This window comes from Oreochromis aureus, linkage group 16 (assembly GCF_013358895.1).
Source record: "Oreochromis aureus strain Israel breed Guangdong linkage group 16, ZZ_aureus, whole genome shotgun sequence".
Lineage (NCBI taxonomy): Eukaryota > Metazoa > Chordata > Actinopteri > Cichliformes > Cichlidae > Oreochromis > Oreochromis aureus.
In genome coordinates this window covers 16,244,434-16,259,003 of record NC_052957.1, presented here as the reverse complement: position 1 = coordinate 16,259,003, position 14,570 = coordinate 16,244,434, and the positions used below count along the sequence as shown (strand labels likewise).

Here is a 14,570-nt window from a genome sequence, read left to right as displayed (position 1 = left end):
AATGTTGACAATGTTTGTATTTGACTGTGAAAACTGTTTTAAATCATAGCTGAAAAATAAATTATGGTTAATGGGTCATCCACATAAGTGATTCCCTCATCATGCATCACTCTGTAGCTGTAGATTGGATGCTAGGACAATTCAGCCAATCCGGTTGCCTAGGAAACCCATAGTAATCTTTTCTCTTCTTGCTGAACTAAAACATAGCATCAGCTCCAAGGCTGTAAGATTATCGGCTGTACATGTGTGTCCTCCACTGACTGCAGCAGAGTTGCTGGTATCAGGTTTTTGCTCGTCAGTCATTTTATTCTGAACGTCTGCAGAGTGAGGAAGGATCTTTCTCACTGGCTGAACTGCTATGATGGCAGTGAATATCCTAATGTTACACTAAAGTATTAGCAGTGTTCTTTGATCATTTACCCAGCGTTTGTATTAACGCTGCAGTTACAGCAGCTTCACATTTGCGGAGCGGCATACAAAGACGTAACCACTCACAACATGCAGATACAGATGTATTTGTCAAGAGCTGTTAAGTAACTGAACTTTTAGAAAGCTAAAAAAGATTCAATCACAAATTTAAATCTGGTCGCACGTGCACTCATAATCAGCAACTAGGTTTGGACTCAAGTTTCACTTGCTCGATCGCTTCTGGAGCTTTAGTGGATTTTGCCCGTGAAATAGTCACTGAGAGTGAAAATGGACTTTTATGAATAAATACTTAATGAATAAACAGACACAGTTATAAATATTTTCAAGGCAAATTCACTAATGTTCTCATATGGTAACGGCTGCTTTATAGTCAGTCATTCATTATGGTTGCAGCAACAATCAGTAGTTTAAAACTGTACTTGGCTTGGGATTGGGTTAACTTTACCATGTAACTATATACTGTTTATAATTTTATACTATTAGTTGTTATTTGGACCCAGTACTTTAAAAGGTACCAGTGTTACACACATCTTTAGCTTACCGTCTTCTATTTGTTAAAGTAAGCAGTCCATTTAAGAATAAAAAATATATATCACTGTGTAAAAACATCCTTCTGTCTGGATGATTAATTTATATATTTATAAACCACTTATAGACAGTCTTAAAGTGGGTTAAAGAAGGGGAATAACACTAAGTATAATGATGGGAATGAACATTTAACCTGTGATTATACCTATCCCAGCAAAGCTAATGAAGCTTTTCTGTCAGTCACATTTAAGGAGGTATTTGTGATATGGAATTTAAAAACTTCATAAATCTTTCATTCAATTTTCAGAAGATAAACTTAAGCCACAACATACGATATCCTCACTACAAACGGTTAAGCGTTATGCCTCCAGCAGAGTCGAAGAATACGGCCAAATCTCAGCCATTGTGAGGGGCCGGGTTGGGTGCAATCAACACATCCATCCATAGGCTTCGTTTTATAATAGGATCATGAAATTTGGATAAAGACTTTTACAGTTCAAGTGGTCAAATCACACATTATACGGTAGCTTTTGATTTTTTTCCTACTTTATTCTTCTTCTTCGGTTGAATGTGATACGTTCATATCCTGCAGATTCTTTGGAAAACGAGAAGCAGGCTAATGAAACTCACAGCCTCACACGAACAACACGTCATAAGAGAGTGACATAATCTGGTCTAAATACCACTTTTGATACATTTAATTCAACATAGAACTGCAACAGTTGTGACCATCTGTTGGGTATTTAAGGCCCAGTTTATAATTATTGGTGGCGTATTGAATATACCTAAACATTTCAAGTATTGATGACCTTACTGTATTTAGCATTTTTCATGTGAATATTAATAAAAACTAATGGGATGAATTCCTGCCACTTAATAAACTTTTCCAAGTTTATTCCACCTGGATTCAGCCCGTCTGTGGTTTGTCCTTTTAAAGAATTTGAAGTTTAAAGAATGACGGCATGTTTGCATCCTGAATTTTTAATTCTGATGAAGGAACAATACTTGAATTTAAATCAACACATAAAATAGTTTGCAACAGAATAATTAAGTAAACTAAACTAGAGCTAAAGCTGCATGTGCACTGGTGGATAAAGTTCGACAAAGTGACTGAAACATTGGCTCAGTAGGTCGCGCTTTCTAAATTGTGCGTGACTACACTCTGAGCGTTAGAAAAACAAGAAAAAAGATCTCTGAGAGCAAATGTTATTGTTACATTTCTAAGAATAATATTTGCCTGCTTTTATGGATAACAGCAACTTACAAAAGGGGGCGCTGTTGAGGCAGAAAACTCTTTCTGAAAACTCCTCTGAATGGCAGCCCTCCTTTTCATGCTGACATTCTCAGAGATCCCACATAGAGGCAAACAGAGTGACTGCTGGCAGGCAGTGATGCTGCTCTGCCTTACTTACTGAATGAGTAAATTAGATGACTGGATCTGTATCACTATCTGATCTGTGAAAAGTTCAATACTTTTTGTTGTGTTGATAAGTTGCATGAAAAGGAAGAGCCTCAAGGTTCGAAAACCAGGATTTTTTTTTTCCTCAGAAGGCCGACACTTTTACTCCCCAATCACCAAGAGATGACGTGGGCGGAGGAAGTCGACGTGAAACACTTGAAATAACTGATAAGAAAGCAGCACATAAGCATGCAGTCGTAAAACAGAGAAATGCATTTGAGCAAGGCATTACCACAGTGGTACATGTGACATCTAGTATGCCACAAGTGCCATAAAAATCCAGCTATGTTTCCACTCTGAAAAACACTAATGTCTGAGCTGTTTGGTCAAAAATTATTATTTTTTTAAATCTGCAACTGGACTGTCATCAGCCTCTAACTCAGGCTGCTGCACATCCCGGGCTCACCTAGTCTATCACATGTTCAGTGACAAAGTGAGAGTTTTTCTGTTGATTGGTCACATTTCCAGTTACAATGACAATGCAATGCAGGAAATGTCCAAAACAGTGGCACAAAACAAATCCACCACCTATCAGAGTGCATAAATACTTGAGAACGTTCCTGCAATTGACTGTATGAGAATAAGAAACCATGATAATATGAGCTTATGTGCAATAGTCCAAACACGATAGTGTTACAGGTCTGGAAAACACTTCTGATACAGAAATTTGGAGCTTAATTAAATATTTGAAGCGGTCCTTTTCATTCCTGTTACGAAGATGGATGTTTAATATTTATTTATCCATCTTTTTACCCAGTTGGTGGCCTAATTTCAGTACTCACAGGTACATCTCGACAAGGTGGCTGCACGTTTTTTCCATTATTTCTGTGGCGATTTTCAAAATTCACTCCCCACCAAATCAAAGTCTGTCGCCTCTTCGCCTAAATTTTTCTGGGCTTTTGTTTTAAAAAACAGCTGCAAAGTGGGACTCGACAGAGTTCCTTTACATTTTCAGAACAGCCTCAAAAGTAATGATAATAATAATAGTCATAAAAAATCACTGTCCTGCTACTTTTTCTTTTTTTTTTTTACCATAATCAAAAGATGGAAACGTTTACGTTTAGAATAACAAGTATTTAAAAATATATAGTCTAAAATTAATGACTGGATTTTACTGGCAGGAAACTTTGACAACATTAAGTCTGCAACATTTCACAAAGCACACACATTATTCCAGGTGATATGAAAAAAAAAATATATATATAACGCCTGGCTGCCTCATCATCACTCATAAAACTGAGGGATATTAAAGGAATTGTTCTGAGATGAGGAAAACGTCATAACTTTTATTCTCACACAGCATTTAGGTCATATTAACAATAGCAGATCTTCTGGAGAGCATGCTTTTATAAACACCCCATATGGAGCAAAAACAGACACTTTCATTCAACAAAAGCTATTAAATATCATTTACAGGGGAGTGAAATCTTCCACCGAAGACATTGATCAAAACACAAGTTGAAAACTTGTCTTCCTTGATATGATATAGACAGTGAATTCAAACTTATGAGCTCCTCCATGGTCCCAAATTAACTTATGAAACTTTAGATATATATATATATTTACACACACACACACACAAATGTGCTACACAGACCAGCAATGTTAGAAACTATTGTCAGGATGTAAGAAATCGACCAACAAAATTAACCAAGTACCCTACAAAAACGCAGCTCACTGTGAACTTGTAACTAGTGTAGGACTGACTGTATTGCACTATTTTAAAGTCTACTGTTTAAGATGACTATAAGGTGTGTTACAACATCCTCGTGTCCTCTCTTTTCACGTGATCAAGTGTCTTGTCGTGGCATTTGCTCTTTTTGTTCTGGTGAGTTTTGACGTGTTTTGCCAAGTGGTCACTCCTCATGAACCTTTTGCAGCAGTCCGGGCAAACAAAGCGCTTCTCCCCTGTGTGAGTCCTCAGGTGTCTCTGCAGCTCATCCGACCTGGTGAAACTCTTGCCACAGAACAGCCAGTTGCACACAAACGGCCGCTCCCCCGAGTGCCACCTCAGGTGCGCTTTGAGGTGAGAAGTTTTCCCATAAACTTTCCCGCAACCCGGTATGTGGCAAATGTGCTGCTTCTTCTTCCCGGGCTCGTCGCTGGACGTGGAGGACTGGCAGTTCGGACACCTGCACCTCCTGCACCGCCGCGCAGTCGCGAGGGGGGACTTTGTGTGCAGCAGAGCGGCGATTTGCGTTTGGTATTGCGCAAAGTCCGTGTGTCCCAGAACCAAGCCCCTCTGCAGCTGGAAGCGGTGAGGACCGAGTGAGGAAGAGTGGCTTACGTGGTTCCCCTGCTGGAGGCTCCACCACGGAATATCCTCTCCAGGGTTTGGGGACAACTGTCTCTGCTGCTGGTGCACAAGGCCGGAGGGTCCCGTGACAAAACTTGGCATCGCGGGCGGAATGGGCGCTGGAGCCGCGTAGCTGACGGCGGGGACGTAGGTGGGAGGGCAGGTGGACTGCATGGAGCAAGGCAGCATCTTCACGGGGGAGAAGTCATAGGGGTACGAGGGGTCCGCCGGAGGGGTGAGGGGCAGTTCGTGGTGGGAGCTGAAGGAGCTCTGGATGTGCGCAGACAGCTGGGGCTTGGAGGATAGTCCGAAAGTAGAGTTGTTGGCCAGGCTGCTCTGAGGGTTTCCCTCGTTAGTCCACGGGTGAAATAAACGCGAAGGAGAACCCAGCGTGGGATCGTAGGGGACCTGGAGGAAATCAGCGGGGTTTGATCCGTGGTTATGCCCGATCCGGTTGCAAGTGGCAGCCAGGAGAGCCAGCGGAGAGTGCTTACAGTTCTCTGGGGAAGAGTTTGGAGTGCGATCCTGGATAACCGAGACACACAATTTTTTTTAAATGTTATGATCTCAGTTTAACACATTTATGACAAATTTATGCCACTTTTAATTATGACGAAATGGTCGGTTTGAGTTGGTCTGAAATCTGAATCTAAATGATGAAGTGAATCGTGATGTGACACAAAAGTTGGCGGCATGTTGCAGCAGGACTCATTAAGCCCCAAACAATTAGCGTCGGAAATGAGAAGACACGTATTTTGAGCATAAACTGGAGTTAGCAACTTCACAAGTTCTTAAAAGTGGTGAAAAGTGAAGAGAAACTTGCGCACAAACCTGAAGAAAAGCCTGAAGTGTTTCATTCCGCAGTACAGCCACTGCTGCCATGGTAAACGTCCTCCTCCGCTCGGTGAAGACGAATAAAAACTAAAAGCACTAATTTAGATAAATATGCTCATTCGCGGTACACAAAAAATATATCTTGTCGAGCAGGGCTTCACTCTCCAGTGCTTCCTCTCTCCGATATATCCTTGGTCTATCTGAAGAGTGAGGGATCACTTCTTAGAATTTGATAAGGACTTTGGTGGGCCGCCAGCCAGTCAGAAATAAGATTTATTACTTTGAAGTTTGCCGCTGCCCAATCATCAAAGAATAGCGGCTCTTTGAGAGGGGAAAGCAAATCCTTTGAATCCACAAAGCTCCTATGGTGTGTTTGTTGGTCTGGATAAAGGAGCTGATTATTAGGGGGGCTGGGAAGGGAGGAGATAAAGGCGGGACAATTAATGAAGTAATCACTATGTGGGAAATGTATATACACAAATAATTGGATTTTCTTGATCAAAGACCCCCATGCCGCCTGGAGACCCCAGTATTGGATGCTGTAGTCATCTGATCCTCTTTTTGTAATTAAGGATTTGTAGCAGAACCCTATGTGACAATGTGACATTGTTATCTCTGGAGATCTCCAAGAGCGTTGCCTCACTGTTTGATGGAGGAAAGAGACCAAATCAAGTGACTCAACACAAAGTTCTCATCTCTGAAGAATCTGCGTCTCTTTTACATTTCAAGCTTAAATAAAAAAAAAAAAAAAAAAAATCTTTGTTGTGCCTTTGAACTGAAACACTTAATTATGCCCTCTCTGAATTATTTAAATACTTATTTCCCCTTCACTCATTTCAATCAGTTGTTTTATCAGAACCTCAATCCAGTTCATTTTTTCCCAACCCAAACTAAAAGCCTAAAGGAAAAAGAAAAAAACCTCCCAGCAGGTAATTTAAATGAGTGTTTTTTAACGTATCAGATAAGTGAGGTGACAAAGGTAGCACTTAAAATGTGGACATCTCAATTATGTTTTCTTCTTATGTCAGTATGACTGAACACGAAAACCAGAAAGAAACTAATGATCCCATCCAGTGCAGCTTCTCAAAAAGAAAAAAAAGAAACCTGAGCTAACACATCCTGTAATATTGCATCCTTTTTGTTTCAGAGCATTTAATGAAGGCAAAAGTATGCAGTTTTCATAAGATAACATCCGCAACTTTTTTTTTATGTGTTGCCGAGCTGGAAAAAATGGAAGTTGTAGTTCAACTCTCTGATCTTTATCTGGCTTCCCTGCAGAAACAATCACTGTCCTCTCAACTAGTTTGGAGCGGCAGATTTTGAATTAGATCTGTTCCTTTGAAGGGATTAATGTTCCCAGTTCTCTCCCACGGCTTTACACACAGTCATGAGGGAAAGGGGGAGTCCTGCTGGGCTTCACTGGAGCCATGCTAAACTACAAGACTGGCTACAGGAGTGAGTGGTGTAGTCACACTGTTAACCTTGTTTACATCAAGCTGTGGCAGCCACAGAGCTCGATGCTGCTTCAAAATATGCAAAAAAAAAAAAAATGGAGCAATCAGGAAGGTTTTAAGACAACAAGCTTGAAAATCACCTCACAGATTTCATGAAATTCTAAATCTGAACAAGCAGTACTAAAAAATGGTGCTATTTACTTTTAAGGTGTCACTTTAAAATTGCCCCAACTGTTGATCCTCTAAAATCAGACTTTATTTTCGACTTATCATGAGATGATGACTAATTAAGACACTGCATACGGAAGAAATCCAAAATAGCTATGTATTACATTTATAAACAGATTATACCAAACCAAAAGGACAAATGCTACATAAAAGGTATTTTTCACACCCTATGAGCCAAAATGCGTACCCATTAACCACCTTTAGCTGCTGCCTAATACATTTGAAATGTATGAACTATTCTTGAGCTTTATTAAAGCTCAAAACAGATTTATTGAATAACCTAATAAGGAGACACTGATAAGCCGTAGTTTGGGGTTGCCAGGTTGTGAAAAGTATCCTTTCATTTGTGCTTTTGGTTTATATTTGCTAATAATTTAGTCACCAATACTATAAATAATATTTTTTTGAAACAAGTGTAGTCAAAGAAGTGCAGCCAGAAGAAAAACCTGTTATAAAAAGATTTATAACACATTAATAACAGGTTTATGTGTACACCGAAAAGGAGAAGGCAAAAGAAGAAGAAGAAGAAGAAGAAATGCAGGTTTAAAGTATTTATAAAGCTATTAAAACTTATAAAGGCTTCATAAATGACACCTCATTGGAAATTTTTGTGAGCTTCACTGGTGCAAAACTGTTTGAAGGATCTTAGCACAAAGGAGCTCAAACTACATGAAAGGTACACGATAAAACTACAGGATGCTGTGAATTTGCTTAACCAGCTATTTGTAAGACTTCAGATGTCACTGGTTAAAAAAAAAATCCACAGTCTGTTCTGTAAAGTGTGTATTTGTGCAGCAAAGTGCTGTCAGTTAGTTTTTACTTCCAGGTTTAAATGTCAGATAAATGTCAAATGTTGTAATCTGTTCTCTTATGTCAACAGTAAAAGAGGAATCCACCCTAAAACAACATTTTTCTACTACAGCAGCCTGGTTCATAGGCATTAAAAACATCAGATGTTAATTCTGATTTAAGGTGGATTTCCACTTAAATCAGCTTTATATGCGAGCTGTCATATGCCAAGCAAGGCATATTTCAGCCATATGTGACAACTGCATGAATTCCGCGAGCCATCAGCAGTCAAAAATTATTGATATCTTCCTTTGAGATGTTCGTTTCAGCCCTAAATGTGGGTTCTTACATTTTAATGCATCTCAATAGGACCCCACCTGAGGGAAGGATTTGGCTAAGCAGGACTTTGATATAGTTTGTAAGAAATTCATAACAGTGTGCTTAACACAACGTCCGGTCCCCGAGGTAATTTACTTGCTCCAAACCTTCACCATCTTATGGCCATGCCTCAAGTTTTACAGGGCCGCCTCAGCGACGGTTTGGCTAAAGGAAATTTCTGCCTGCGGCATTTGATGGGGAAAATTAACTTGGAGGGACCCCCACTGCAACAGTTTGCTGCCTGGAAAGGTTTGAACATAGACTCAGTCAGCACCAACTATGTACTTCATAAAGCCTTTTCTAGTATAAAGTGGAGAGTTTATGTTCAGGGTGCAGATATGCAGGAACCTGCATTCAGGAATCTGTATGTAGAAGAACAAAAAACAAAACACTCATGGTAGTTATATATACATATATATATATATATATATTTTACACTTTCTTAACAGTGCAAATCAAAGAAAACAGTGGGGTGGATCATAGACATTCAACAGGTGACAATCATTTCTGTAAAGGGCAATTAAGGCAAAGAAAGGACGACTCATTATGTTTTTATTGCCATAAGTTTTTAACAGTATGTGCAAGTGCCAGCACGCGCTGAAACAATTAGCTGTAACCAAACTATTGTGTCTGATCTAAAAGGGGAGAGGGAAATAGTTCATCAATCTAAAATGAGAAAAAAAATGTATAAAACAACAGATTTGTGGCGGGTAAAATAGTTTTGCCTACAATATCAAAATACTGTTATACACCAGTAATAAATATGAATTAAAAAAACATTTAGACACATTTATTTAACTCTTATAAAACAACAATTTACATGAAATAAATATAAATTTACAACAGATGTCAAGTGAGATGTTGGGAAGCAGGTTGTTTTGGTCCACAACACAAATGAAGGCAATCTGCAGGAAAAGAGAGAAAAATAAAGATGTCAAGCAGTACATGTAAAATGCTTTTCATTATCTTTACCCAGGTTTGCACTAATATCCTATTTTAGCAGGGAGAATTCAACCTTATTCTATTGACCTCTGCCTTTGGATGTGAAAAAGTGTAGCTGTGTACGGTCTTGACATTTTTGAGCGAACTGACAGCGAGAAGAGAGGATCTGAGAGAGTCGCGGGGCAACGCCACAACACGAGCCCTTTTTAACTTTCCATATTCTCTGGACAGTTGGAGAGAAAACAGGTTCCACATCTGTCTCATGCAAGAGATATCAGAGACTTGGGGATGAGTGGAGGTGGGTGAGGGGGTGCTGCATGTGTGAGAGGGAGTGTGAATGTGTGGGAGAAACAGAGAGAGACGGGGAGAGAGGGAGAGGTGCTCGAGGCTACTGGGTACTTGAGCCGCTATAATGGTGTCTCGTATGAGAAAACATCTGTGAATTTCCTCAGTGATCTACAACAAAGTATAACTCAGAGCAGTCACTCAGCAGACCTTTGAAGTTGCTGTCTGACAGAAAGCTGCCATTGTTCACAGCCCCCAACACACAGAAACTCCAACTTTGGTCTCACTAATTTTCCCTGCAACGCGATACAAGTCTTTTTTTTCTCTCTCTCTCTCCCTCTTCCAGGCCTATGAAGCCGGGGATCTCTGCATATTCAAGAGCAAACAGCAAAGCCTTGGCAATGTGCAGGGTTGGCTTGGGGGTCAAGAAAGGCGGGACAGGTCGTTTTACCTTCTCTCAGCCCACCCTGAATGTGCTAATCCAGTCCAGCCTTAAAGAGGAAAACTCTCTCCCCTCTATGATGATGATGATGTACAGAGTTACAGCCTGCAGCGCTCTCCCAGGAACATTATAATAAAGCAACCTCACCTCCAATCACCGAACTCCGATCCAATGGACACTCCTGTGATAATCAAGTGCTGTCGACCTTTTAGTTTACTGCACTTAGCTTTTAAACATTTGTTTATTATATGACCGTCATCTTTTGTTGGAAATGTTTGTGAGCGGCTACAAATATATCACCGTTTTCCACGATCTACTAAGCAGCAGGTGGCAACGACATAACCGTGAGAAATTTGAACCTTACACTATAAATTCCTGTCATCCTCAAAAAGCAAAAACACAAGAAATTAACAGCACTAGAAGTTGGAATATAAATATTTACAAAGTTATGCATGTTCAACTCAGTTTTGTAACTTTGCTTTAACTTTAAGCTGTCAGATATTGTGGCAGAATATGTCACTATATAGCTATGCAATGCTAAATGCTGTTTTTGCCTTAAAGGAGTTCCAATGCAAGTGATTTATAGAGCTGTATGGAAAGGGTTTTTTGTCAGTCAAAATTTTTGTGTTAATAACTGTAAATTTGGAGTTATGTATCCCAAAATTTCAAGTTAATCAGAAGTACGCCAAAATGTCAAGATACTTGGTCAGCAATGCAAAATTTTGAGGTACTAACCAAATTTTTATCCACTTATTTATTTTCCAGTGGCAGAAACAAATTCAGATCAGGCCAACCGACAACAGGCAAAGTAGCTCTGACCTCAGAGAGTCAATAACACATCATTGAATGTTGCCATGATTACTATGCAGAGCTAGCAATGAAAGTTAATATACAGAGAAAGTGGATCGCCCCATCAACTGGTACACTGGCAGATATAATGGCATTTCTGAAGAGAGGCATTTATTAAGCTATTCTTGAGATTTTAGTGTTGTTCAAAATGAACATTGTTTTCCCCCATGTACAATAGTATTAGGAGTCACGAAAAAATGCTTGGGTCTTTAATTAGAAGATCTTTAATTTGCTCAGATTTATATAAAATTAATGTTAGTATGACTTAACCGATGTTGGAGGAGCAAAAACAAATAAAAGATAAATAATCTGCCCATCTTCTTCACACTAGTATTGTATCTACCTGAAATAATAAAAGATGAATACTGTGTTAACTACCTGTCTTTTATGACTATCTTTCATAATTTTGAGTTGGTGTAAATAAATGTCCACTTTTATTTTAAGAGTCTTCTGGTTAAAAAAAGTATTTTATGGGCCATATAAGGAAAGTATATAGACAAAAGGGAAGTGTAAGACCTGCTGGAGAGATTTTAAAACAATTACACTGTATACTACTTTAGTGTGACCTCAATCACAAAGTTGTTTGGTTGAACACCAGGTGACCGCTCCGGTTCCTCCTGGCAGTGGCAAAAATGACAAGCTTTCAGCTATGCATCCCAAACCGAAACAAGGCCGTGGTAATTCTCACACTGTTACCAGTCCAGCGTTTATTCAACGGCAGCTGGTCCCACCATCTGGGAAAGCAATGCTGGGGCAAAACAAAACAGGTTACACCTTTGGCCATGCCAAGTCTGCTAGTGCCCCGCTCCCTCGACAAACTGAGAGGGGCTAATCATAATTTCACGCTCTGATTTGTCAAATCCCATTCCAGCACCGGAGGCACCAAAAAAACTTTTAAGTCAATAAATTTCATGGCATACAGGATAACAGCTTTCCCATATTGTGCCTATTGTTCTATGCTGGCTTTCTCCAGCTTTGTCCCTCTCACATTAAGGGTAAGATGTCTCCTTTGCAAATGAAAAGGTAGCTGTAATTTTGACCAAAACATTTAGTCACTTGTAAGATTAGCAAACTCTTTCCCCTCTCATGCATGCATTTTACATTCATGCAAATGCCAACAACAAAAACAGCGCATGGAGCGCCCTCGACAAACTGCAGGTGAGAGGAAGCTGAAACAAAAGCCACTGTAACCCTAATGGCATCCCTTGTCATTAAGAGACCTTTGATGTATGTGCTCAACGGAGTCTTTTATCTCCTTCTTCCTCCTCTTCCTCTTCCTCTCTGTGCTTCTACCCGGCTCAACCAGTTTCTTTATTACTGCATTCTTTAGGGCATGTTTCTCTTTTTTTGCCCTTTCACATACATCTGACATCTGGCTGACACTCATGCATGTCACTCTTTCCAATTGCTAGCCAGCAAACAGCACTGCAATGCTGAGTTTGTAGCTATTTTAGCAGTCTGCATTATGAAGCAAGGCATTAATTCTTTACTCACACAAAAAAACCCAACATATGGAATGCAACCATAATATAGCAAGATACATTTAGTGTGGTGGAAATGTGACAGATCTGGATATGAAAAGCACGTAAACTGCATTAAAACAGTATTTGAAAAGGCTGCACATGAAATGCCGCATTGAAACTCTCCCTTTGAACTCAAAGGATAGAGAAACAGGACAATGTTGGCCTAATCGTGTTCCCTCTTTGAAGTGAGACATCACTATTAGGTGAAAAGGTAAGTATGCTTCTTTAGAAAATAAAAGCTTTTCATCATTTGTTAAGGCTGCAGCGCGGGCGATTTTCATAAAGGTGGTTTAAAAACTTTGGATAACAGTGTTTGGAGCTGCCTTGGATGTAGCTTTAATGAATGTGCAGCACATGAAGCAAATAGCTAAAATGGCAAGAATAACACCAGCAGTAACGTTAGCCACATTAAAGGAGTCCTCTCCCGCACACCAGATGTTGTCAGATTTAATGAGGGAAAACAAGAAGGAGCTGCTTTTTTGGGTTTTTTTTGCAAAAACGTATTAAAGAAAACACAGGTGTCAGGCCTCCAACGCTGGCCTAACCTACCCGCTGTCCCCCAAAATGACCCGGAGGCTGAACAAACACAGGGGGTTCGATTTGTCGGGTCAGATCATCCCTCATCGGAATGACGACAGCATTTCATAACATTTGTCTTTTTGCAACACATAATCAGCTATCCGAGGCAATTACGCGCACACCTCTGCTCACCTCCTCTCATATGCTAAAGCAGGCAATCAGCCAGGGAGTTAATTTGGCAGAGGAAAACAGGGGAAGAAACACCCACTCTGGCACCATTTGTCACTACAGTCCAACCTTGTTATTCAAACTAGCGAGCCTATTTGAAATTCCTCTCTGTGGTAAAACAGGGCCAAAATAATCAAGGGAGCATGATCACACTTAATTGATTCAGTGTACTTTTAAGATGCACTACAGGGTGCTGGGGTGACCTATTTCAGACTGCTCTTCAGAGGAACCAACTATCCCAGCAAGGGAGTAATGCACAACGAGGATTTTAATTATTGCAGGATCTGTGGCTACGACCGGAGGTGAAACGCTTCTCAAGTAACTGTGACACTACATTATAACACTGCCAGTGGTCCGGGGTTTTTACGCTTTGAATTTTTATGGACTTAAATATGACAATAAACTGAAAAAATAGTTTTTTTTTTAGCTTAATTATAAAATCTTAATTTAGAAAAACCAAAAATTAAAAAAAAAATGTTCCTTTCGTATTTTATTTATACATTATATTTATACTCTCACCACTTAAATTCACCACATATGTGGCTGTCAACACATGTCTTCATTTATAATGGGCACATTTTGTAGAGTAGTACTCCTGGGAGATCTGGGATACATAACTCAATTTATATGACCCTTGTACCGAGGGCACAATTCAGTCTATCATCAGAATATCTAATCAGTCTGCCTATTGTGATGCTAGTTTGTCTTTTTTCTTTATTTTATAGCTCTAATTCTTAAAATATTAACTAAAAAAAATAACCTGGATCACATCTCACTCAGCTCAAGACCAGCTCAACCAAAGGCTTAATAAAATTAAATATGCGTACCTTGCAGTAAGTCTACTGAAAGATGTAAACACCTTTTAGCTACTCTGTTTATGTCTTCCTCACAGGAGACAGTATGTGCAACTTTTAAAACTATGTGGATTTACCACATCACCACTAAAGACACTGTGGTTGTTTAAAACAACAAACAGCATAGTTATGGTTGGAAAATGGCAGATTTAAACCACAGTGGTGTCAAGTGACAAAAAAAAAATAGAGCCAAAACCATCAACCATGCAGAAAATTAAAAGGAGGCTTGAGAGGTTAAAGAAGAAAAATCAAAGATTACTAGCAGTAAAGCCTCAGTGTCTCAACCCGAGTCTGACCCTCACAGCATTGAGCTGTAGGATTTGATGAACACCCTGGACCTCGTTAAACCCACCAGGATTCCTGTGAATCTGAACCTAAGTGGAGCTGGGTTTGCTATCAAGGCAGAGCTCTAATGTTTTCCCCGCTGAGTATAAGGAGGATGAGATCCCCAGTCATACCACCCTACTCTTCCTATTAAGATCAAAATCTCCTCTCAGGCCCTCGGGTGTCAACAAAGGGAGATGCAGTAAATG

General features: G+C 39.7%; 2 protein-coding genes across 4 annotated transcripts in view; both read right to left on the bottom strand.

The window, feature by feature from the left end:
• Window positions 1–3,517: 3,517 nt before the first annotated feature.
• Window positions 3,518–5,734, bottom strand: sp5a (Sp5 transcription factor a). The gene is made up of 2 exons (XM_031743288.2): window positions 5,544–5,734; window positions 3,518–5,237 (listed from the first exon to the last, which is right to left on the bottom strand). Exons 1-2 carry the CDS (start codon window positions 5,592–5,594, stop codon window positions 4,173–4,175), a joined length of 1,116 nt encoding a protein of 371 aa, XP_031599148.1. The 5' UTR covers window positions 5,595–5,734; the 3' UTR covers window positions 3,518–4,172.
• Window positions 5,735–8,850: 3,116 nt separating this feature from the next.
• The window catches only part of myo3b (myosin IIIB), a 69,828-nt gene continuing 64,108 nt past the window's right edge, over window positions 8,851–14,570 (bottom strand). For all 3 annotated transcript variants that reach the window (XM_031743261.2, XM_039599682.1, XM_039599683.1), the window contains one exon: window positions 8,851–9,300. The gene's annotated coding sequence lies outside the window, so the exon portion shown is untranslated. The remainder of the gene's footprint in view (window positions 9,301–14,570) is intronic.

Bases quoted from the DNA above. Each gene is read 5' to 3' on its own strand.
- sp5a (XM_031743288.2), bottom strand. From the start codon at position 5,594: ATGGCAGCAGTGGCTGTACTGCGGAATGAAACACTTCAGGCTTTTCTT. The intron at 5,238-5,543 runs GTTTGTGCGCAA...TCGGTTATCCAG, and splicing joins CACTTCAGGCTTTTCTTCAG to GATCGCACTCCAAACTCTTC.